Genomic DNA, 25,951 nt, shown 5'->3' on the forward strand with positions numbered 1-25,951 from the left:
GCTCTCTGAAGTTAGTTGACAGCCAGAAGAGGATGATTTAGAAGGTTATACACCAAACTGCAGATACGTTTTTTTGTTGTGTGAGAATATAAGGGGACTTTAACTTTCATTTGTGTTTGTAATTTTTTTGTAAACAATCATGTATTTTTGCCACTGTGTTGGAAAAGAAAGACAAAATTCTAGAACTGGAGTGAAGCTTAACTAAGAGGTAATGTTTATTGAGTACTTAAGTGCATGGCACTGGACAAAGTGTTTTACCTATATTCCATCACATTTAATTCTTGGTGGATACCATTACTAAGGCACAGAGAGGTTAAATAATTTGCCCAGGGTTATACTGTTAATGGTGGAGCTTGGGTTCAAATTAATAGTCTGTCAAATTAGTAGTCCACCAGAGCTCTTAATCATTGTACTATGCTTCCTTTTTGTTTCAGGAAGATAGAAAAATAAAAATGTTACTATGTGTTTAATTCTGTTGTTCTAATAGTGCTCATATTTTTATTTAATATATTCATTTATGTCAAGTATTCTAGGTATGTTATGGATTACATGGCCTTTGCTTGGCTTTTGAAAAAGTACTACAATTTATTTACAACTTTATTTCTGTGAAAAATATTTCTAGATTTAAGAAGTACGTTTCTTATTAATAAATCTTTCTTATAACCTTAAGGTTACATATCTAGTTTTAACTAACAGAATAATGTTTATTGGGTCAGTAGTAGAGTTTTTGTTTTTCTGATTGACATATGTAGATGCTCCACGCCCTACTAGTCATGCCCGTCCTCCGTCAACCAGTTTGATTTATGATTCAGACCTGGCTGTCTCTTATACTGACCTCGATAATCTCTTCAATTCTGATGAAGATGAGTTAACAGTGAGTATTCCATTAATCTTTAGGACTATAATTTGTTTTATATAAGTTTTTCATTTTTCAAAAGTTATCTGTGATTTGGATACTAGTGTTTTAGCCCTGTATAAGAGTAATGCCTAGAAATAAGAGCTATAAAATATTTAAAGTAAAATTCCATTAATTATTAGATTTCTGCCTTTTTTCTTTTTTTTTAACCTCGTATTTGAGCATTCTTGACATAGTATCTATAAACTTTGAGGTGATTTATTTTTCCTTTTTTTGGGTGCTTGAAGGACAGATATGATTAAGCTTAATTTGAGCTCTGCCATGTGTTCTTTTTCTGCAGTCCTCAGGAAGCAGAATTCTTTTCCTATTCTCTGGTCCTCTAGTTTGAAAAATGACCCTGGGAATGACTCATTTAGAGAATATATAAGTAATTAAAATTATGTGTCTTGTCAATTTATTAAGGAATACCACTTCATTTGCTTGACATCACAGCTATTATTATAAGACAGATACATATTTATAACAATGAAAGAAGAAGAAAAAGTAATATTTAATCTTTAACACCCATTTGCAGAGAAAGGTGAAGATAAAAGAAATTAAAGCTTAAAATGAAATTCCCTAGAATGTCAAGTCTCTGGCAAATTAATGAATTGGGTGCTGCATTATCATAAAAGGGAATTCGTTTTTCATCTACTTAAAGGTAGCTTGAAAACTTCTATGGTACATTTGGTATTTCTTGTCCTATATAATACATGCTTTTAATCCTCTCAGCATATACATATCAAATACACATATATACATACAAAGGCATGTGGGTATATATATATGTAGACATTTGGTTTTTTTCAGTTAAGTGATATAAGGCAGGTATGTCTATATACAAACTTTTACTCTATACCCCATAATATGGTATATTTTAGGGTACTGTTTACTAGGCAGATATATCCATGAATGCTTCGGTACATTTTTACTTTCTGTCGGCCTACTGTTCATGTATCAGTTGTGGCCCCTCAAAGGTGAAAAGGTTGTAGTCAGAGCTCAGACTACATATTTATCACAAAGCTGCTAACAGGAGACATAGAGCCAATGTTGTCAGCTCCAAAAACATTGATGACAGATTGGAAATGCTCAGCTTGTTGGTTCAATGTATTTAAACTTATTTTTAGTTAGGGATCCTGTTGCTATGTCATACTGGATATTTCTGAAGTTTGCTTTAGTTTTACATTTTGTAATGATTTTGCAAGGGTAAGGAAATTAAAACAAGGTAAAAGAGCAAACAAGAACTCAGGTGGATGATTAATGTCTTCTACTAGGGGACAAATGCTTTACAAGTACCTTCTTTTACTAAGAATCAATTTCGTTGTTAGTTACAAACCCTTCTTACTGCAGGTTCTCTTATTTTTTATTTTAATAGGCTTTAACTTGTAGGTTATTCTTCTATGTGTTTTGAAAGTATTGATCATTTTCTTTAGAGGGACTTTCCCCTCTATTAATTTGAAGGATTGTCTGGAGTCTTATCAAATAAATATTCATAGAAGCTAATTTGGGGTCAGTAGTTGCCTAAGATGTGCTTTATGTCTTTAAAGTGTATCTAGTATCTTCTTGGTTCTAGCACAGATTCAAAATGTTACTTTTTTGATGAATGAGCTTTACTTTTAAGTTAAATCTAAATGATGACTGTTTTGAGAGTGTATCGGATGTAAAATTTCAGATAAAAATGTATGTGTGTGTATTTTTTTCAATAGCCTGGATCTAAAAAATCAGTGAATGGATCAGATGATAAATCCAGCTGCAAGGAATCAAAGGCAGGAAATCTGGACCCATTATCTTGCATAAGTAAGCTTCCCAAATCTGTATTCCAGACGTTTATATTCTCAATAAAGTGTCTCCCGGCCATTACTTAAACACGGATTCAACCCTTTTTTTTAGTCTTTTGTTAAAATATGTGTTTTCTTAAATACAGGCACTGCAGATCTTCATAAGATGTATCCTACACCACCATCATTAGAACAGCATATTATGGGATTTTCTCCAATGAATATGAATAATAAAGAATATGGTAGTATGGATACAACACCTGGAGGAACTGTTCTAGAAGGAAATCATTCCAATATAGGAGCACAGTTCAAAATTGAGGTTGATGAGGGATTCTGTAGCCCAAAACCTTCTGAAATTAAGGTAAATATTTTATTTTTCTAGACAAATCATTCACTTTTTACAGAATTAATTATCTCTCTTCAGAAATACTTTCATAGTGATTGTAGTTTTGTAGTTAACAAATTCAAGTACTGAATTGTGATGGTGACACTATTAAGTATGTGTTTAAGAAACGAATAGAGAGTAGTATTCTCACAGTTTTATTATTTTGTTTAAAGTGGGAAAAACAGGCCAGCGTCAGCTCCCCCCATCCCCAAAGATAACATGCTGAAAACCATGGTCTTTATATTATAGGATTTTTCTTATGTCTATAAGCCTGAAAATTGTCAAGTTTTAGTGGGATGTTCCATGTTCGCACCTCTAAAAACTCTACCAAGCCAATGCCTGCCTCCTATCAAATTACCAGAAGAGTGTGTTTACCGTCAGAGTTGGACTGTTGGAAAATTGGAATTGCTTCATTCAGGGCCTGCAATGCCATTCATCAAAGAGGGGTATGATTTATTTGTTTATAGAAGTACTCGGTATGCTGAAAGAAGGATATTGATTCTTGAAAATTCTAAAAGTTATTTTCTAGTTAATAGATGATAATAGTAATAGTTGGATATGGGTAAACTATTGGAAAACTTAAGACCGTTATGCTTTATTTGTCTTCAGAAGCACATTTTCTTTTAGTCTGAAGTCACAATCTCTCATAATTGGTAGCATCTTAAAATTGCCACGGTCCATCTCTTAAATCTGGATGTGTTTTATAATCAGCGGCATCTGAGAACTGATGAAATATTGTATTTGTAGTATAAGAAATTTACAGATAGTAAGTGTAGATATCCATGTGTGAATAAGTATACAGATTTTCTTTATTATTTTGGAACTAGTTGATCCGTTCTTGATCTTCAGCACTGACTTAGGGTGGATATGAATTGGAGCCCTGGTGGTGCGGTAGTTAAGCGGTTGGGTGCTAACCAGAAGGTTGACAGTTCTAATTCACCACCTGCTTCTTGGAAACCCTATGCAACAGCTCTACTCTGTTCCATAGGATCACTATGAGTTGGAATCGACTTGATGTCAGTGGGTTATGTTAACCAGTAAATTAAGGCTTAATTGTAGTTATAATTTTTTGTACTAATTCTTCCTTCATAATTTTCAATGGTATTGAAAAACATTTGGGACATTTTTAGTTGTATTTCACATTACTAATGTGTTCATTTATATATGTGTTTGATTTTCTTTTACTCTGGTGACGCTAGTGATGGAAGTACTATGGATCAAGAATATGGCCCTGCTTATACACCTCAAACTCATGCTTCTTTTGGGATGCCTCCTAGCAGTGCACCTCCTAGTAATGGTGGAGCAGGGATTCTTCCTTCTCCATCCACCCCTAGGTTTCCGACTCCAAGGACTCCAAGGACTCCTCGGACTCCTCGTGGAGCTGGTGGACCTGCTAGTGCTCAAGGTTCAGTCAAATATGAAAATTCAGACTTGTATTCACCAGCTTCTACCCCATCCACATGCAGACCCCTTAATTCTGTTGAACCTGCAACTGTCCCTTCCATCCCTGAAGCACACAGTCTTTATGTAAACCTCATCCTTTCAGAATCAGTTATGAATTTGTTTAAAGACTGTAACTTTGATAGTTGCTGTATCTGTGTCTGCAATACGAATATCAAGGGTGCCGATGTTGGAGTTTACATTCCAGATCCAACTCAGGAAGCCCAGTATAGGTGTACCTGTGGCTTCAGTGCTGTCATGAACAGAAAATTTGGAAACAATTCGGGATTATTTCTTGAAGATGAACTGGATATCATAGGACGCAACACAGAATGTGGCAAAGAAGCAGAAAAACGTTTTGAAGCTCTCAGGGCTACCTCTGCTGAACATGTTAATGGAGGACTAAAGGAATCTGAAAAATTGCCTGATGAGTTGATACTATTGTTACAAGATCAGTGCACTAATTTATTTTCACCCTTCGGAGCAGCAGACCAAGATCCTTTTCCCAAAATTGGTGTAATTAGCAATTGGGTACGAGTTGAAGAGCGGGACTGTTGCAATGACTGCTACCTTGCATTAGAACATGGGCGTCAGTTCATGGATAATATGTCAGGAGGAAAAGTTGATGAAGCACTTGTGAAAAGTTCATGCTTACATCCCTGGTCCAAAAGAAATAGTAAGTATGCTAATAAAATAACTTTTTTTGTTTGTCTGTTTTCCTCAAGTTGTATGATTTTATTTGTTCTCTTTTGTAGGAAAAAATATTAAAGGCAATTCCCTATGTGCCTAATAAAGACAAACTTGGACTTAAAAGCTGACATTTTTTAAAGGGAGAATTTCCCAGTAGTTTAGTTTAATTTCACCAATTAAAATATGGTTATTATAGGTCTAATTAGGCGCTTATGGAGAAGTATAGAAGACACTCTTGTTAAGTACTAGAAAATTGCTAGGTGTCTGCTTATTCAGCATTCTTTTACTCATTAAATACTTATTGAGCACCTAGTCAGGCACTGTTTTAGGTGCAACATTGAACAAAGCAGATATATTCCCTGCTTTTTTTTTTTTTTTTAGCTTATAATCTAGTGGGGGAAGACAGACCATAAACAAACACAAAGGTGATTGTATAATACCAGGTAGTGAACAAGCACTTTGAAGAAAAACAAAGAATAACAGAGTGGAAAAAGACAAAAGTGCCATTTTAGAGATAAGGTCAGAGAAGGTGTTACTGAGGAGGTAACATTTGAGCAAAGACCTAGGTAAAAGTGGGGAAATGTTAGCTATGTGACTAAGGGGAGAATTTTTCAGACAATGCAAAATACGAAAATCCTGAGGGAGTAGTGTGCTTGATATGTTTGAGAAACAGCAAGGAGGCTAATGTGGCTGGATTGCATTAGATAATGGGGAGACTGGTAGGAGATGAAGTCTAAGAGGTGGTCAAGCACCAAAATCATGTAGGGCCTTAACGACTGTGTAAGGGCTTTGTAGTTTATTTAAAGTGTAATGGGTAGCTGTTGGGTGGTTTCAAACAGGGAACTAAACATAATCCTTTTTCTATTTAGTTTTTAAAAGATCACTTTGGTTATTATACAAAGAATAGCCTGTGGGGTAGGTGGTAGTGTCAAATTCTAGTGGGATGTAGAAGCAGATAGATGAGTTAGGAGGCATTTTTGCTAGACCAAGTGAAAGATGGTAGCTTAGACAAGTTTGGAAGTGATGGAGATGTGAGTAGTACATTGCTGGTATATTTGAGAAATACAACTTTTAAGGTTTGTTCATACATATAAGAAAAGATGAGGCATCAGGAATAGCTTGAGCAATTGGATGAATGAGGGTACTAATTACACAGGAGGCAAACATTGGGGGAGAGGAGGTCAGATACACATTTGGAAAATACACATTTTAAATTCAGAGGAATGGGTGTGGCTGGAGATAAAAAAAACATTTTTTTTTTTTGAGCTATCAGTATTAAAAACTATGGAACCGTCCCTATTAAAATGCAAGTTCTATGTAAGGGCAAGGGTCTTTGTCTGTTTTGGTTGTTGACATAGCCTACCTAGAGAGTGGCTGTAGAGAAAGTCCAAGGATGAAGCTAACATTTAGAGATGGAGAAGAAGAGAAAGATCCAAGAAAGGAAACTGAGAAGGAAGGACCATTTGAGATAGGAGGAAAACCAAGAAGATATGGTGTCCTGGGAGCAGAGAATAGGAAATGTTTGAAGGAGAGAGTGATCAGCTCTGTCAAATGCTGTGATAGATCAAGGTGAAATCTGAGATAAAAACATTGGATTTGGCCATATGGAGGTTAGTGGTGACCTTGACAAATAGTTTCAACCAACCTGATTAGAATGGAATGAGATGAAAAGCAAACTTAGACAATTCTGTCAAAGAATTTTGCTATAAATAGAAGCAGAGACAGTGGGTGGTAGGGTTGAAAGAGGTTTTTATTCTTGTTTTCATGTATGTGTGTTTAACTTTTTTTAAGGTTGGTTCTATTATGACAACTGGACACTGGGAGTGATCATGTAGAGAGGGCATATTGATGCAGGAGAGAAGTTAAAATTGTAGGAACAAAGTCCCTGAATAAGTGAGAGGTGATGGAATTCAGCGTACAAATAGAGGGATAGGTAGAACTTTAGGTAGGAGCATGTCCATCGTAACAGGAAGGAAAGGCTGGCTTATGGGTACAGATGAAGGAAACGTGGTAGGTTTGCTGAAGAGGGAAAGTGAAACGTTTCCTCTGATTGTTTTTGTAGCTGAGGATGAGGTGAGGAATTGTGAAGAAACTGAAAAGTCAATTGACTAGGATAGTGATTTTCAAAGCCTGGTTCCCCAGATTAGCAGCGTCAAGCATCACGTCAGAACTTGATAGAAATGCAAGTTTTAACGCCCTACCCTAGACCTTCTGGCGGTGGGACTCAGCTCTGCTACTTACTAGCAATATGATCTTGGACAAATTGTTTGGCATCTCAGTTTCTTCATCGGTAATAATGAAGTAAAAATAATATTTACCTTTGTGAGGTTGTAAAGATCTGATGATTTAATCCATATTAAGTGCTTGGCACACAGTACGTACTGAATTAATGCAAGCTGCAGTCATCATCATTAAAATCATCAATTAGATATTTTCTTTCAGGCACAGCTAACCTGTCTTTAAAAAAATTGTGTCAATATGTCACTGATTAACTTTTCTAACTTTTGGTTACAAACTAAATTACACAGAAAGTTAAACTCGAAATTTTCAAGATGTGGTTCTTAGTAAGAAAATCTGTGTTCTTAGGTGGTATGTGCTATATAGTAACTTACATTTGGTCCTTGTGTCATTTGTCAATTCAGTTTTGGACATATTTAAAACAATGTGCTTATTCTGGGAGATATGAAGATATCCCACCTTTAAATTGCTTACAGAATACTAGAAGAACTAAAACTCTAATGCAAGATTGAAAGACGTAAGAATAACCCAAATACCTATCTATAGGAGAGGAGATTAGTAATTATGGTATAGTACACATAGAATTTATATAAACTCTGAAAATGAATAAAGTGACATATAACAAATTTAATCTTTGTAATAGTATTAAGGAGAGAGAAAGGGAACAAGTCCCAGAAGATTACATATAGGAAGATACCTTTTCATAAAGTTCCAAAAGACACAAACAAAACTAAATGTGTTGCTTGTTGTTAGGTGCCATCAAGTCGATTCCGACTCATAGCAACCCTATGTACAACAGAACGAAACACTGGCCAGTCCTGCACCATCCTCATGATCATTGTTACGCCTGAGTCCATTGTTGGCGGGTACTGTGTCAGTCCATCTTGTTGATGATCTTCCTCTTTTTCACTGACCCTCTACTTTTCCAAGCATGATGTCCTTCTCCAGGAACTGATCCCTGCTGATAACATGTCCAAAGTACATGAGATGAAGTCTCACCATTCTCGCTTTTAAGGGAGCATTCTGGCTTTATTTCTTCTGAGATAGATTTGTTTGTTCTTTTGGCAGTCCATGGTATATTCAATATTCTTCACCAACACCATAATTCAAAGGTGTCAATTCTTTTTCAGTCTTCCTTATTCATTGCCCAACTTTGGCATGCATATGAGACGATTGAAAACACCATGGCTTGGGTCAGGTGCACCTTAGTCCCAAAGTGTTAAAAAATCTTTGCTTTTTAACACCTCGAAGAGGTCTTTTGCAGCAGATTTGCCCCCACGCAATGTGTCTTTTGATTTCTTGACTGCTGCTTCCGTGGGTGTTGATGGTGGATCCAAGTAAAATGAAGTCCATGACAACTTCTGTATTACCTCTGTTTTTCACGATGTTGCTTATTGGTCCAGTTGTGAGGATTTTTATTTTCTTTATATTGAGGTATAATCCGTTCTGAAGGCTGTAGTCTTTGATTTTCTTCAGCAAGTGCTTCCAAGTCCTCTTCACTTTCAGCAAGTGAAGTTGTATCATCTGCATAACACAAGTTGTTAATGAGCCTTCCTCTAGCATATTGTTTTAAAAAAAAAAAAAATTTTTTTTTTTTTGGTATTGTTTACAAAAAAGGTGCACTAAAATTCAGGATATTGGTTAATTGTTGAAAGTCAAGGGGTAGGATAGGTGGAAGCATGTAAGAAGATTGTTTTCGGTAGTGTTCTAGTTCTTGGGCAGTGGGTCACCTTGGCTGGGCCATGATTCTCAGTGGTTTGGCAGTTACGATGTAGTTTGGCAGTCATATGATGTCACAGTCACTTCCATGATGAGATTTGATATAATGTCATCACCTTCATGATGGGATCTGCTCTGAGTAGCCAGTCAGTTGAAAGGGGGTTTCCTTGGGCGTGTGGAGTTCATCGAATATAAGTAGATATTCTGGCAAGGCTTGGGGGTTTTTGCTTGCTCTGGATCCTGCAGCTGGCTTCTGTTTGTCTGATCTCCCATTCTTGAGACAAGCTAGCAGCTTATCTGTGATCTTGCCTGCTGATCTTGGGATTTGCTGGTCTTCTCAGCCTTTGAACAAGAGCTGTGTTCTCTGACCTTCCGATCTTGGGTTCGTCAGCCCCTGCAGCTACATGAATCAGAAGAAGCCTCTGTCCGGACCCATGGACTTGGGATGTTCTAACCTCTACAACTGCATGAGCTGTTTCCTTGATAAAATTCTCTCTATATATTAATTTATAGACTTTACTGGTTTTGCTTCTCTAGAGAACCCAGCCTAAGACAAGCAGTGAGATTATCACAGTTGTTCATTATATTATTATTATTAAAGGAAGTATGTAAAATAAATTAAGAGGGCAAGGCATGAAAACCAATGATTCAAATCTTTTGTTCATGACATAGTGTCATCATTAGTTGAATTCATTATACTCAAGGCCCAAAAGAAAGAAGTGTGAATAAATGCTCTATGTTCAGAAATGGGCTCAATTATTTTTAGCCATAGGTGGTAGTCAAGAACTTGGCTGTAGAGTCAGAGACTGCTTGGGCTTGCAGCCTGCCTCCACCACTATATACTAACTATAACCTTGGGCACATTAATCTCTCTGTGCTTCAGTTTCTTAAAATTAGGTCAGTTAATAGTATTTATGTCATAAGGCTTTAAGAAGATCAAATGAATTAATACATATAAAACAGAAAGGCAATGTCTGGCACATAGTAAGAATGCGAATGTTAGCAGTAGTAATCATAATAACAGCAGCAGTAGCATTAGTGGTATTCTTTATCTATTATTGTTACTTTTTTTATTGTGCTTTAGGTGAAAGTTATAGACTCAAGTTAGTTTCTCATACAAAAATTTACGTACACATTGTTATGTGACCCTGGTTGCTATCCCTAAAATGTGGTAGCACGCTCCCCATTTCCATCCGGGATTTTCTGTATCTATTCAACCAGCTCCAGTTCCCTTCTGCGTTTTCATCTCACCTCCGGACAGGAGTTCCCCATTTAGTTTCATGTATCTACTTGAACTAAGAAGCACATGCTTCCTGAGTATCATTTCATGTCTTATAGTCCAATCTAATCTTTCAGGAATGGTTTTAGTTCTGAGTTAACAGAGAGTCCAGGGGCCAAGTTTGGGGGTTCCTCTAGTCTCAGGCTGTCAGGTGTGGTCTTTTTACATGAATTTCAGCTCTGCACCCCATTTTTCTCCTGCTCCTTCAGGGACTCTCTGTTGTGTTCCCTGTCAGGGAGGTCATTGGTGGTAGCCGGGCACCATCTAGTTCTTCTGGTCTCAGGCTGATGAGAGTCTCAGGTTTATTTTGCTTTTGGCCCTTTCTTCTTTTTTGGATGTGTGCATTTATTTATTTATTTTTTCTTATTGATCTCTGAGCACTGCTTTTCCTGTGTCTCAAAGGTTCTGGTAGGATGTGTTTTTATTCTCATTTGATTCTGTGAATTTCTTTATTCTGTCCTTAATTTCTTGTACAACCCAGTAGTTTTCGAGCAAGGCGTTCTTCAGTTTCCAGGTATTTGATTTTTTCTCCTTTTTCTTTTATTGATCTCTACTTTTATGGCTTTGTGGTCAGAAAAGATGCTTTGTAATATTTCGATGGTTTGAATTCTGTTAAGACTTGCTTTGTGGCCTAGTATGTGGTCTATTCTGGAGAATGTTCCATGTACACTGGAAAAGAAAGTACCCTTGGCTGCTGTTGGGTGGAGTGTTCTGGAGTGTTCTGTATATGTCTGTGAGATCAAGTTGGTTGATTGTGGCATTTAGATTTTCCGTGTCTTTATTGAGCTTCTTTCTGGATATTCTGTCTTTCACCGAAAGTGGTGTGTTGAAGTCTCCTACTATTATAGTGGAGCTGTCTCTTCAATGTTGTTAAAGTTTGTTTTATGTATTTTGGAGCACTGTTGTTGGGTGCACAAATATTTATTATGGTTATGTCCTCCTAGCGTGTTGACCCTTTAATCGTTACGTAGTGTACTTCCTTATCCTCTGTGTGGTGGGTTTTGCTTTAAAGTTTTATCTTACCAGAGATTAATGTTGGCACTCCTACGCTTTTTTGATTGCTGTTTGCTTAGTATATTTTTTTCCATCATTTGAGTTTTAGTTTGTTTGCGTCTTTGAGCCTAAGATGTGTCTCCTGTAGGCAGCATATAGAGGGATCGTGTTTTTTAATCCATTCTCCCATTCTCTGTCTCTTTATTGATGCATTTAGTCCATTTACATTCAGCATAATTATTGATAGTGTGAGTTTAGTGCTGTCATTTTGATGTGTTTTTTCCGTGTGTGTGTTGTTGACAGTTTCCTTTTCCATTTAATTTTCTGTGCTGTTGTTTTTATGTATTTTCATCTTTTTCGTTGTTGATTTTGTATTTACTTAGTCTTTATGTTTTTCTTGTTTTTTATTTTGACGTGTAGGACTGTTAGTTTCCTTTGTGGTTACCTTAATATTTACCTCTGATTTTCTAAGTTCAAACCAATCTTTTATTTTTTGATATTGCCTTGACTTTCTCTCCATATGAAAGATGTATGACTACATTATTTAGTCCCTCTGTTTTGTTTTAACATTGCCATCTTTTACATATTGACATTTCTGTTTCCCTATTTTCAGTGTTTTAGCTTTGATTTATTTGTGTGACTTCCCTGTTTGGGTTGATAACAGGTTGTGCTGTGCTGTATTCTAGTCTTGGGTTGTTACTGGATGTTATTGATTTTATAACCAGAGGACTCCCTTTAGTATTTCTTGTAATTTTGGTTTGGTTTTTACAAATTCCCTTAACCTCCGCTTGTCTGAAAATGCTCTAATTTCACTGTCATATTTGAGAGACAGTTTTTGCTGGATATATAATTCTTGGCTGGCAGTTTTTTCCTTCAAGGCTTTCTATATGTTGTCTCATTGCCTTCTTTCCTGCGTGGTTTCTGCTGAGTAGTCTGAGCTTAGTGTTATTTACTCTCCTTTGTAGGTGACTTTTTGTTTATCCCTAGCCACTCTTAGAATTCTCTTTATCTTTGGTTTTGGAAAGTTTGATTATATGTCTTGGTGACTTTCTTTTGGGATCTACCTGTGTGGGGTTCAATAAGCTTCTTGGATAGATTTTCTCATGTTTCACAATATCAGGGAGGTTTTCTGCCAACAAATCTTGAAAAATTCCCTCTATTTTCTGTTACCTCTCCTGGTCCTCCAGTTACTTGAAGGTTATTCCTCTTGATAGAGTCCTACATAATTCTTAGGGTTTCTTCATTAAAAAAATTTTTTTTAATCTGATTTTTCCCCAGATAAGTTGGTGTCAAGTGCTTTATCTTCAATCTCAGTAATTCTGACTTCTGTTGCCTCAGTTTTCCTCCTATGACTTTCTATTGAGTTGCCTAATTCTGTAATCTTGTTAATCTTTATGATTTCTATTTGCTGTCTCTCTGTGGATTCTTGTAGCCTGTTAAATTTGTTATTATGCTCTTGTGTAACCTTCTAAAGTTCCTTTATTGCTTTGTCTTATTCCTTGGCTTAGTCTGTGGTTTGCCTGATCTCCTTCCTTATCTCTTGAAGAGCTCTGTGTATTATTAATCTTTTGTAGTCTACAGCTGGTAATTCCAAAAAGTTCTCTTCCTCTGGGAGGTTTCTTGGTTCTTTGTTCTGGTCACTTGCTGAAGCCATCATGATCTGCCTCTTCATGTGATTTGACATTGACTGTTGTCTCCAACCATCAATAAGTTATTATATTTATTTATTTTGTTTACTTGCTGTGTCCTAGCTTCTTGTTTTGTTTTGCTGTGCCCAAATAGGCTGATCTTGTGAGCTGCTTTGATTATTGACGTCTTTGAAACTCTCACGTCCTGTCATCAGGTGGTTAGAGCTGTTACTAGGTATGTTAGCCTGGGAGTCTGTTTACTTTTCTTGTGTGGATTCAGCTTAGGTGTCCAGGTCATCATTCACCGAGTGTGTGGTGCAGGCTCTTACTTACAGTCCTAGACAGGCGGAGGTGATTGGAGTAGGCACAGGTATCTGGCTGTAGTAGGGGATCATGTGCTGAACCATGAAGGAGGCTGACGGCTGCCCCTGAGTGTTGGGGTAGAAGGTGTGTCCCTGTTCCCTAGAGCACGTAGCTGGGTGGGTTTTGCAGCTGGACTATGGGTATCCAATGCTGTTTGCTGTAAGGACTGAGAGACACCACTTATTCTTGGACCTTTGTCATGGGTGGCTAGGTGGAGTGGGTGGAGCCACCAGTCCTCAGGCCCCTGATGTGGATAGGTACTTACTACGCAGGATGGTGTCAGATGCCACGAGTCTGCCACTCCTCCTTATAGCTGTTGCAGTTGAAAATAGGCTTCAGGTATATACCTTGTTGTACTGTGCTAATGAGGGCCTATGCTGTTGAAATGGGCTCACACAGGCTATGCAGGGGTGAAAGGCATTCAGAGTCCGTGGACCCCTTATGCCTGTTCCTAAGGAAAGGGGCTGTGCCTATCCTGAGATCCCAGCTTAGGGGAGCTTGCTGATTATTTTTTCTTGTTTGTTAATTTGTTCCCTCTCCAAAGCTGGGAGAATGGCTCAGAGCGCGTGATGGATCCTACTTCCTGCCTGGGGGGCACAGCATTTGCTGAACCTGGACCAGTACCCAGAGCAGAGTGAAGGGGGGGCAGGTAAATGGGAGAGAGGTACTTCCCAAAGAGGGGAAGGGTTTTTTTGATCCACACATTAGGTTAGATGCTGGTACTTATCTTTCGCTGATTCAGAGCTGCTGCTTCCTGGTTTTGGAGGGTCGAGGAGACTCTCTTGCTCAGTTTCTCCCGAAGTAGAAAATGCATCCCAAGCTTTACTGCTTGCCTCAGTTAGTCTGTGCCGCCCAATGCAGCCTGCTGGGTACTGGCCAGGTCAGGTCTTGCAGATTCTTGCTGCTTCTGAACTCTTTCTCCCTCCCCCTGCTGTTCAGTCCAACTCCTCAACTTTGTCTTTGATGTTCAGGGCTCCTAAATTGTCATATATAATGAATTCACTTTTTTGGGGAGTCTTTGCTGTAAGAGGGACCACAGGAAGCCTCTGACTACTCTGCCATCTTGGCCCCGCCTCCTTCTTGCTTTTAAGAACCAAATTATGTGCCAGGTAATAGAAAATATTGGGCCTTACTGGGTGCACATTTTTTTTGTAAAAGTAAACATTGATGTAAAAAGAAAGCTCTGCAGCCATAAAGATGACTTAGGGATTTAATTCTAAGAAATGGTTCTAATAAAAAATTTTAATTGCCGTATTGATTATAAAAGTAAATAATGGTATAAAACCTAAATGTGCACTATTAGGATACTGCATTTTTACGCAAATAACACACTTGTTATATTTTTTTTATCGCACCCTCCTCCCCCAGATGTTTTCATAATCACACTATGCTAATTTTTTGGCATGTTGCTGTAAACAAATTAGCACACTTACAAATATACTTGGTGGGGGTCATGGTTGGCAAAAAAAGTATAACATGGGTGTTATTTGAAGAAAAATTCGGTGCTTTCATTATAGCTACATCTTGCACCAAGCTCTGACATTAGGCTTTTGCCCTGATAGTTTCATTTTCCTGGGCACCCCTCCCAGAGATATTTGCATGCGTAGCTCTGTTGTTTCCTTTAAATCTTTGTCAGATGTCATCTTGTCAGTGATGACTAATTGACCACCCTATACAAAATTGCAAACCTCTGTACATTCTCCATCCTGCTTTTTTATTTTTTTCATAGTGTTTGTTTATTACCTTATAATATACTATATAATTTACTGATTAATTATTGTCTCTCTCCCCATTAAAATGTAAGTTCTATATTAGGACAAGGGTTTTTGTCCAGTTTGTTTGGTGACATGTTCCAAGCACATAGAACAGTGCCTCATGTATAGCAGGTGTTCAAGATGTTGAAATGTTTGTTTGAAAGAATTTGAACACCTGTATAATTTGTATATTTAAATAACAGTGTTTATTCAAAATAGAAAATGCTTTGTTCTGATCAGTAAATAATATATACTTGCTGATAAGAAAAGTAAGAATCTAGACAGTACACGAAAAGTAGAAGTAAAAATTAACCATATTTCTGCCCATTCCCATCATCATACAAACCCATGATCACCCTTTTTTTAATAGCGTTTTTGAGATATATAATTCACTCATTTAAAGTGTATAATTGAATAGTTTTCGGTATATTCAGAGTTGTGCAATCATTACAATAATGAAATTTAGAACATTTTCATCAACCCAGAAAAGAAACTCCCATACCCATCTGCTTTTACTCTCCATTTTCCTCCAACTCTCCCAGCTCTGGGTGGCTGCTAGTCTATGTTTTCTATAGATCGCCTGGAGCCCTGGTGGCACAGTAGTTAAGAGCTCAGCTGCTAACCAAAAGGCTGGCAGTTCGAATCCACCAGCCGCTCACAGTTCTGTTCTGTCCTGTTGGGTCACTATGAGTCAGAATTAACTTGGCGGCAACAGGGTTGTTTTTTTATAGATTTGCCTATTTGGGGTATTTCATATAAACTGAATCATAGAAATGTGAACTTTTATGACTGCCTTCTTTCACTTAGCATAATGTTTTCAGGGGTCATAACCAGGTTGTAGCATATATTAGCATTTCATTCCTTTTTTATTGCTGAATAATATTCCATTGTATGGATGTACCACATTTTGTTCATCCATTCATCAGCCGATGAACATTTGGGTTGTTTCCACTTTTTGGCTATTACAAATAATGCTGCTATGAATATTTTTGTAGAAGTTTTTATAGAGACATATGTTTTCGTTTTGGGGGGGTAGACTTGCTGGGTCATGTGGTAACTTCTCTTTTAACCTTTTGAGAAACTGCCAGGCTATATTCAGCAGCTCTACCCTTTTATATTCCCATCAGCAGTGTGAACCATTCCATTTTCTCTACATCCTCCCCAACACTTGTCCTTACATGTCTTTTTGATTATTGCCATCCTAGTGGGTGTGAAGTGTTACCTCACTGTAGTTTAGATTCGCATTTTCCTGATGTCTCATGATGTTGAGCTGCATTTTGTGTGCTTATTATCGCTTTAGGAATCTCTGGGTAGTGCATATGGTTAAGTGCTTGACTACTAGCTGAAAGGGATTCCTTGGAAGACAGGCTTGGAGATCTGCTTCTGAGAGATCACAGCCTTGAAAACCCTATGGAGCACAGTTCTACTCTGACACACATGGGGTCACCATGAGTCGGAATTGACTCGATGGCAACTTACAACAACAACAGTGTTGTTCCTTTGTTTACTTTCTTTGGAGAAATGTCTTTTCACATCCTTTGCCCATATTTAATTGGGAGATGTCAAAAAAATTTTTTACTATTGAGTTGTAAGAGTTCTTTATACATTTTGGATAGAATTCCCTAATATGATTTGCAGATATTTTCTTCATTCCGTAGGTTGCCTTTTCACTTTTGATGAAGTCCAATTTATTTGCTTTTTTTGTTGTTGTTGCTTGTGTTTTTGGTGTCTTATATAAAAGGGTTTTCTGTCAGTGGAAGCTTGCGTGTTGCTGTTACGCTGAGCAGGTTTCAGCAGAGCTTCTACACTAAGAGTCTGGGAAGAAAGAAAGGTCTGGTGATCTACTTCTGAAAATCAGTCAATGAAAACCCTATGTTTTCTTTTAAGAGTTTTATAGTTTTAGCTTTTACATCTAGGTCTTTGATCCATTCTGAGTTATTTTTTGTGTACAGGTAGTCCCACAATGGGGTTCTGTTCTGACGACTCCATGGTAAATTGGTACTGACATAAGCCTAATACCTTTTTTTTTTAAAGACCCTGTTATACAGCAGTGTTTCGAACAGTAAATCATAACATTGAACATCTGTGAATGAACATCTGAGAATGATAACATCAGCAAATTATGCGCTGACATATTGAATATAGTACATATTACTAAATGATAAGATGTACCAAAAAAAAAAGATGGTTGTAAGTGCAGTTTGTTGTAGCTCGAATATATTGTGAGTCAGGGGCTACTGTAATGTAAGAAAGGGCCCCAACTTCATTCTTCTGCATGTGCATAATCAGTTGTCCTAGCATCATTTGTTGAAAAGATTATTCTTCTCCATTGAATTTTCTTGGTACCTTTGTCAAGAATCAATTGAGCATAAATATGAAGGTTTATTTGTGGACTCTCAGTTTGACTCTGTTGATCCATGTGTCTGTCCCTCATGATCACTCTTAAAAATTATTTTATATCCTTTTTAACTATTGCTTTTCAACCAGATGTCAGCTTAAATAGATTTTTATTTTTCTCCCGTAGCGTATATTTTACCTCATGTCAGTCTTCACCTGCAAGATTTTAAGGTTCCTGAAGAGGTGAATAGGAATTTATTCGCCACCATATTCCCAGCAAGGAGCCTGGTGGCACAGTAGTTAAGTGCTCATCTGCTAACAGAAAGGTCGGTGGTTCAAACCCACCAGCTGCTATGCAGGAGAAGGATGTAGCAGTCTGCTTCCGTAAAGATTACAGCCTTGGAAACCCTATGGGGCAGTTCTATTCTGTCATGTAGGGTTGCTATGAGTCGAAATGAACTTGATAGTAACGGGTTTGGTTTCGGTATTTCCAGCAGCTAGAATAGTTCCTGGTTCATAGTAGATTTTTTATTTTTATATATATTTATATGTTAGTATGTATATATGTATACACACACATATGTAATTTGTTTTAATGAAAGAAGGTATCTAAAAGAATCACTCTTGATTAAAATAAAAATATAAATTCCTGAGCCCTACCCAGATCAGAATTTATGAGGGTAGGGCTCTGCATGTGTTTTGAAAAAGCTCCCCGTGGGATTATGATAAGCAGCCTTAGCTAGTGACTGCTTTTCTAGACTTTGTTTTATGTTTATATTCATGTATGAATACAAATAGTTCTATTTGTGTAAATTAAAGTACATTCCATAGATCCAGCTTTCCATTTACCGGTATATTAGTCATTAGTCCATGTCAGCTAGCTGTACTGTCACTTTTAGTGACTATACTATTCTATTATGTATACAGTAGTTTGTTTTTTATTGTAGTGAAAATACACGTACTAAAACATTCGCCAGCCCAGCTTCCACATTAGCAATTCAGTGATATTTATTACATTCTACATGTGCCACCATTATTGCTATCCTTTTCCAAAATATTCCACCGCCATTAACATAAACTCAAACAAAAACTTGCACTTTCCTTCTCTCTTCCATCCCCGGTAACCATTAATAATCTTTGGTTTCTGAGTATTCGCATATTTCATACAATATCTGTCTTTTTGTGACTTATTTCATTCAGCGTAATGTTTTCAAGGTTCATCCATATTGTGGCATGCATCAGAACTCTGTTTCTTTTTATGGCTACGTAATACTCTGTTTTGTTTATCCATTCATCTGTTTATGGACATTGTTATTGTTTCCACCTTTTGGCTATAGTGAAAAATGCTGTAATGAACATTGGTATACAGGTTTCTGTTTGCATTCCTGCCTTCACTTCTTCTGGGTATATACCTAGGATTATGATTGCTGCGTCATATGATAATCCTACATTCAACTTTTTGAAGAACCGCCAAACTGCTTTCCAAAGTGGCTGTACCATTTTGCATTCCCACCAGCAGTGGATGAAGGTTCCAGTTTCTCTACAACCTTGTCAGCATTGGTTGTTATCTCTCTCTGTTTTTTTTTAATCATTGCCATTCTAATGGGGGTGAGGTGATATTTCATTGTGGCTTTGATTTGCATCTCCCCAATGACTAATGGCACAGGGGAAAGATGTGGCAGTCTGCTTCCATAAAGACTTATGGCCTTGGAAACCCTATGGGGCAGTTCTGTACTGTAGGATCACTGTGAGTCAGAATCGACTTGACGGCAGTGGAATAAAATGGCTAATGGATGGCAAGACTTCATCTCATGTACTTTGGGCATGTTATTGGGAGGGACCAGTCCTTGGAGGACATCGTTCTTGGTAAAATAGACGGTCATCAGAAAAGAGAAAGACCCTCAATGAGATGGATTGACAGCAGTGGCTGCAACAATGGACTCAAACATAGCAACGATTGTGAGGATGGCCCAGGCCTGTGCAGTGTTTTGTTCTGTTGTACATGGGATCCCTATGAGTCAGAACAAACTCGATGGGCACCTAACAGTAACAACATGGGTAATGATGTTGAGCATCGTTTCATGTGGTGTTGGCTGTTTGAATATTCTCTTTGGGGAACTATCTCTTCAAGTCTGTTGCCTATTTTTTGATTGGGTTGTTTGCCTTTTTGTTTTTAAGTGGTAGAAACTTTATGTATATTTTTTGATATGAGTCTCTTGATAGATGGTTTCTGAAAATTTGCTGAACCTTGTCTTTTCAGTTTTTGGATACATCCTTTGATGTACAAAAGTATTTGATTTTTATGAGGCCCCATTTATTTTGTCTTTTGCTGCTGGAATTTTTGTTATCTATGGTTAAACAGGTCCCACAGTCTCACCCGTACTTTTTCTCTAATAATTTTATGGTTTCAGTTTTCACATTTAGGTCCTTGATCCATTTGAAAATGGTTTTTGTGTATGGTTTGAGGCTTGGATCCTGATTGATTCTTCTGCATGTAGAAATCCAGTTTTTCCAGCACCATTATTTAAAGAGAGTAAACCAGCTGACTGTAGACATACGAAATTATTTCTGGGCTTTCATTTCTGTTCCATTGTTCTCAATGTCTATTATTATACCAGTATCAGGCTGTAAAAATTGTGGCCAAGCGTCAGACCTCCTTGCCTAACTTTACAAGGTGAAGAGAGAATCAAGATCATCAGCATAAGCCCAAGACTGATGATTCCTATGAGGTAGAGGTCAGGCTTACCTCCTGTCTCCAACCTTTTTATCAGTTCTGGCACCAGCTGTCCAGCCCATGGCACTCTCTCCTTCACTGTTAGGTTTTGTAATTTGTTGCAGTGACCACACAGAACTCACAGACTATACACACAGTTATAAGGTTTATTAGGGAAGTAACAGGGTATAGCTCGGGGTCAGGATTAATAGGCTGCAAACTTGGGATCAGGATGAGGAAGCATGTAGGCAAAGTCTCCCTTCTTCAGAGCAGGACAGCTATCTCAGCTCCTCTCAGCCATGCAGGGTTCCTCTTTGCTTCCTAGGGACAGACTCCTCTCAGTCCGTTCAAGACAGGCTCCTCTCAGGACAGGCCTCCTCCTTGGCCCTTGGCCTGGCCTCTTCCTTGATCAGGCAACTGTTACAAAGCTCTTGAGCTCTGCCAGTAAGTGGCCAGAGGTACCCCACTTCATCAGCAAGCCTCTTGCCTGAAGTCACTGAGCTCTCTTGCTCTGTGGGTCAGCACACCCACTGTAGCCGCCTTGTTTGGTGGGCCAGGAAACCCACTGCCCTGTCTCGTATTGGTCTCCTGGCTCTGCCGCTGCCATTTCTCTGCCACTGTATTCTGCTATGCTTGCCGCCACTCCTCAGCATCTCTGGTGTTACAGCTTTCCCTGTCTCCTGCGTCTAGGAGGTTCTCAGCACAGGGATCCCAGGTCCCAAGGACATGATCTGCCCCTAGCTCTTCTTCTTGGTGGTGGTAGTAAGGTCCCTCTATTTTTGCTTCTGGGATTGTCTCCCTTTCAGCCTAGCAGGATGAGAAAACTGACCAATTCACTTGTTAGGGTTTCATGCACCTTATTTGCATTTTTAGCAGTGCTGTCCAATTCCATTGGTGGGGCACAAGCACCTTATCTGCATAGTCCTACCCAGTGGGAGTCATAGAGACTATGGCTCGAAGGACCATATTAAGTAATTCACTGTACCACACAGGCTATCTTGATTACTGTAGCATGATAGTTTACTTAAGCATAATAGTTACTAAGCAGTGTATTTGAAAGTAAATTACTTCTAGTTCTCTAGAAGTAATTTAAAGCCAGAAATTATTAGCAAAGGTAATAATGAATTAAGATTGAATGATACAACAGTATACTCAAACAGGTTTAACGGTACAACTGAACCATATTAGGGAACAGATTAGTTATCATTTAGTGGTTTCTTTAGCCATTTGATATTTAAGAGCAGTATCTTTCACACTCATTTGGGTAGTTGGTCAGACATGCAGGTCATGATAATTTGATAATCTATAAATTAGGTTTATAAAATATGGATAACATAATATTTTTCAAGTTTGAACAAGTTTATGTGTTTAATGTGCAGATTCTATATTTCATAAAATTAAACTTTAATCATTATGACCAGGCTTATCTGACAGTTTTACCGTAGCGGCGGTGATTAAGGAACATAATTTATACCTGATTTCAATGCAAGCAGAGTTCTTTCTGGTAAAATACCTATAAGCACTAAAAAAAAAAAAAAACAAAAGCAAATGCAACAAGAGAGAAATTTATTTGATTAATTTATAATTGGGGTAATCAGCTAATAATGAATATTTTTGTGAAGTCGAGTTGGAATGACTTTTTTATTATGTGTCTTTTTGCTTGTAAGTGTCTAGAAAAAACCACTTCTACAGATCATTTTATATAGAACTATATACAGTTCTCTGCACAAGCAGATGCTTAATCTTCTTGATGATGAAGAGCTGAAGTTCCCTAGGTGTATTTCGTAGCTCTCTTAAAATTTTGTTTCTTTTTCTTGGCAATAGCAATTCTTACTCACTTTTTTTATTTTAATAGTTGTAGATGTGAGTATGCAATGCTCACAGGATATACTTCGAATGCTCCTATCTCTTCAGCCAGTTCTTCAGGATGCTATTCAGAAAAAAAGAACAGTAAGGCCTTGGGGGGTTCAGGGTCCTCTCACTTGGCAACAATTTCACAAAATTGCTGGCCGAGGCTCTTATGGTAAGTAAATTAATAATAGTGTGATATGTCTCATTTTTTATTAGTTCTCATATTTCTGTGCCTAGCCAAATATCCACATGAAAAAAAAAACCATTGCCGTCAAGTGGATTCTGACTCATAGCGACCCTATGGGACCGAGTAGAACTGCCCCATAGAGTTTCCAAGGAGCGCCTGGTGGATTCAAACTGCTGATCTCTTGGTTAGCAACTGTAGCACTTAACCACTACGCCACGAGGGACCCTATAGGCCAGAGTAAAACTGCCCCATAGGGTTTCCAAGGAGTGGCTGGTGAAGTTGAACTGCAGATCTTTTGGTTAGCAACTGTAACTGGTAACCACTGCATCAACAAATCTTCAAAATATCCAGGTTGGGCTTCCTTAAATATTTTTGTGGCTTATTCTTGACTTAAAGCCAGTATCGTCAACCCTACTTCGAAAAGAGCCGCTTCACTTAGATTTGTTTTTACATATTGGTCTCTCACGTAAGATTTTATATGAAGAAAGGGTTCTGCTGCCTATATTTCTAAAAGGCTGAAAACCACTTTAGTTGTAAATGATTATCTTACAAAATTGGATGGAAAATGGGGGAATAAGAGAGGGTAATACTAGTGATAAAAGGCCCCAGGGTCTCCATTAAAAAAGCAATTTAGACAAAGACAAAAATGTGCTCTTTGTGACAGACTTAGCAAATGAATAGTGTCTGTATGGTACACAGTGGATTTATGGTCAACTGTGATAGAGTCCCTGGTTGGTGCAACCGATTAATACGCTCAGGCACTATCTGGAAGGTTGGAGGTTCAAGTCCACCCAGAGGCACCTTGGAAGAAAGGCCTGGTGGACTACTTCTGAAAAATCAGCCATTGAAAACCTTATGGAGCACAGTTCTGCTCTGACATACATGGGGTCACCATGAGTTGGAACTGACTCAGCGACAACTGGTGTTGGTGGTGATGGAAAAGAGTATTCAGAGTGCTTAATACTTGTTGAAGATTATCTCCGAGAGGTGGCGTTTAATGAATCTTTTAAAATATATTTGAAAGAGTTCTTAACATTGAAATGTGACTTCTGTGCATAAGTTCAGAATGCATTATGTACAGAAGTAGTAGACTTAAATATGTTTTCTTTTTTTCTCCCTTAATTTATGGCTAAATAATTTAAATTTCTTTCTCTCACACACACACACAACTCTGACTTGGTAGAAAATGCACATTATGATAATGTTTTCTTAATTTAAATGTTTATATTCTTTTTAAAACCAAAATAGTAGCATACTATATATACTTCTATTTTGGTTTTTATTTATTTATTTATCCAAGAAAATCTAATTAATTCATAAACAATAACATCACAACAACTAGTTTAAGAAGGCCACACAAACTTTTGCTCAGCCCCAAACTTGACATCTTCTCAGTACAATAAGAATACCCTCTTCAATGGTGATTCTGAAGCAAGGAAGCTATTAATGATGGAGGAGAGGTTTAACTGGTGCTTATACATTTTATACTGTCACTATCAATTATAGTTTTATGCTAAATGAACTTGGTCATGAGAGCCGATTTTCCATTTCTTCAGTTTGAACTTGTTGATTATGCTGAACTCTTCTGTACTTTACTGAGTTTGGAGATCATTTAGATCAGTACATAGCTATCTTTTTTTTTTAATGGCTGATACATTCCATTATTTTTTACATATGATAATTTCACCAGTCCCCTGTTCATGGATATATAGGTTGTTTACATCATTATTATTATAACCATTTTTCAATAATGTAAACATTCCTAGGTTAAAGCATAAGTGTGTATATGTTTTTTTAATGTTGCCAAATTATTCTCTACAACATCAGATTAAACTTCTACCAATATAGTTTCCCAAGCCCTTGCCAGTGGGGTGCTGAGTAGATGGATGAAAAATGGTATTTCATTATAGTTTGAAAGGTAGAATAGCACAGACTGCGATGATGGACTTCCTGGGTTCAAAGCCTAGTTCTGCCACTTCTAGTTTAATACTGGACAAGTTGCCTGACGTATTATCTGTTCCTATTTTCTCATTTCTAAAATGAGGTTAATAATTATATCTGCCTTATATGGTTTTTCTGGGGATTAAATGCATTAATATATGCAAAGAACTTGGAGTAAGTAGTACATAGGACATAGTAAGCGTTAGAATTCTATTAGTTTAAAATTGCTTATGAGATTGAGCATCTTTTTATGTGTAAAAGATATTTCTGTTTCTGTGAACTTTGTATATATATCCTTTTCCCATTTTTATAATTAGGATGTTGGTCATTTTCTTACGGATTTATAGGTCTTCTTTGTATGTTTAAGAAATTAACCTTTTGTTATATGCATTGCAAATATTTTTTCTAATTTGTTAATCTTTTGATTTATGGTGTGTTTTTTTATTTGTATTTTAATTTTGTATAGTCAGATTAATAATTTTTTTTAACGGTTAGTTTTTAGGTTATGACTAGGAAGGCTTTTCCCAGTCCAAATTTATGAAAAATAAGGCATAGCTCCTTCCCATGTTTACTTATTGTACTTGTGTTTTGTTTTTTTTCTTTAACTTTTTTAATATTTAAATTAAAGTAAAAGCAAGTATGTTTTATAAAGGCCATTTAGAAAATTCTTAACTGGAAAAGTCTCAGTCGCTGACTTTAGGTGTTTTTACCTTTATTCAAATATTTTTACTGATAATGGCTTCAGTAACTTTTGACTTTTGAAATTGCTTTTTTTGAAAACTGCTTTTAAGTGTTTTCTTAAAATATGTCTGTTTTATTTAGGAACTGATGAATCCCCGGAACCACTGCCAATTCCCACGTTTTTGTTGGGTTATGATTATGATTTTCTGGTGCTTTCTCCATTTGCTCTCCCTTATTGGGAGAGACTTATGCTGGAACCCTATGGATCTCAAAGAGATATAGCCTATGTTGTACTATGTCCAGAGAATGAAGCTTTGTTAAATGGAGCCAAAAGCTTTTTTAGAGATCTTACTGCAATATATGAGGTAGGTTTTCTTCACAAGAAGTGGCATTTTAACAACACCTTTTGGTTTGTATTTTTGTATATAAACTATACCAAGCAGATTAGATCGGTTGGTTGGATCAGAGTTATCATGATTGCAGACTGGAAGTTTAGTTCTCATACTAACCAGTTATATTCTTTCCAGGGTTTTACTGGGACCCTCTGATAGATGTGTGTGCCATGAGTCACAGTTAGAATCACCATATTGGGGAAAAAACCCTGAGGGCATATAACCTATTTAAGGTCAGCTCCTTTTCTGAAACAAAGGGTAGAATTGTTACATAGCCAGGAAAAAAAAAATCACATTTATAAAAATTTAATCCTGATTCTCTGTGACGCTCAGCCTCAGTTTCCTCATATATAAAGCCCTGCAAGATCTTTCAAAAATACATTTCAGTTCTGAAATTCTTGACTGATCCTTTAAATTGTAATCCGTATGTTGTATCCATTATTGAGCCCAATAATTTTAAATTATAAGTGTTATGGGATATAAAACATTAGTTCATCATATCTGTCTTTTCCTATGAATGGTTGGGGATCCAGTCTTTAAAATTAAAATTTTTTTTTTAAATCTCCATTGTTATCCTGTGCTGGTTAGTTCCTTAATAGTTTTCCACTTAATTACAAGGTATACGTGGTATGTTTTGTATAAATATTTCCCAAAGGCTGTTACATGGAATACTAGTCCTGCAAAGTT

At 37.2% G+C, this 25,951-nt stretch overlaps 1 protein-coding gene across 3 annotated transcripts in view; it reads left to right on the forward strand.

Moving 5' to 3' along the window:
* MED13 (mediator complex subunit 13) overlaps positions 1–25,951 on the forward strand; it is a 95,248-nt gene that overhangs the window by 49,934 nt on the left and 19,363 nt on the right. For 2 of the 3 annotated variants that reach the window (XM_064271314.1, XM_064271316.1), the window contains 7 exons: positions 753–874; positions 2,602–2,692; positions 2,820–3,034; positions 3,308–3,504; positions 4,258–5,174; positions 22,068–22,235; positions 25,014–25,237. In XM_064271314.1, coding sequence (XP_064127384.1) covers positions 753–874; positions 2,602–2,692; positions 2,820–3,034; positions 3,308–3,504; positions 4,258–5,174; positions 22,068–22,235; positions 25,014–25,237 — 1,934 coding nt within the window. The remainder of the gene's footprint in view (positions 1–752; positions 875–2,601; positions 2,693–2,819; positions 3,035–3,307; positions 3,505–4,257; positions 5,175–22,067; positions 22,236–25,013; positions 25,238–25,951) is intronic. The other variant, XM_064271315.1, reaches the window with a different exon arrangement.

This window comes from Loxodonta africana, chromosome 18 (genome assembly GCF_030014295.1).
Source record: "Loxodonta africana isolate mLoxAfr1 chromosome 18, mLoxAfr1.hap2, whole genome shotgun sequence".
In the NCBI taxonomy this organism is placed as follows: domain Eukaryota; kingdom Metazoa; phylum Chordata; class Mammalia; order Proboscidea; family Elephantidae; genus Loxodonta; species Loxodonta africana.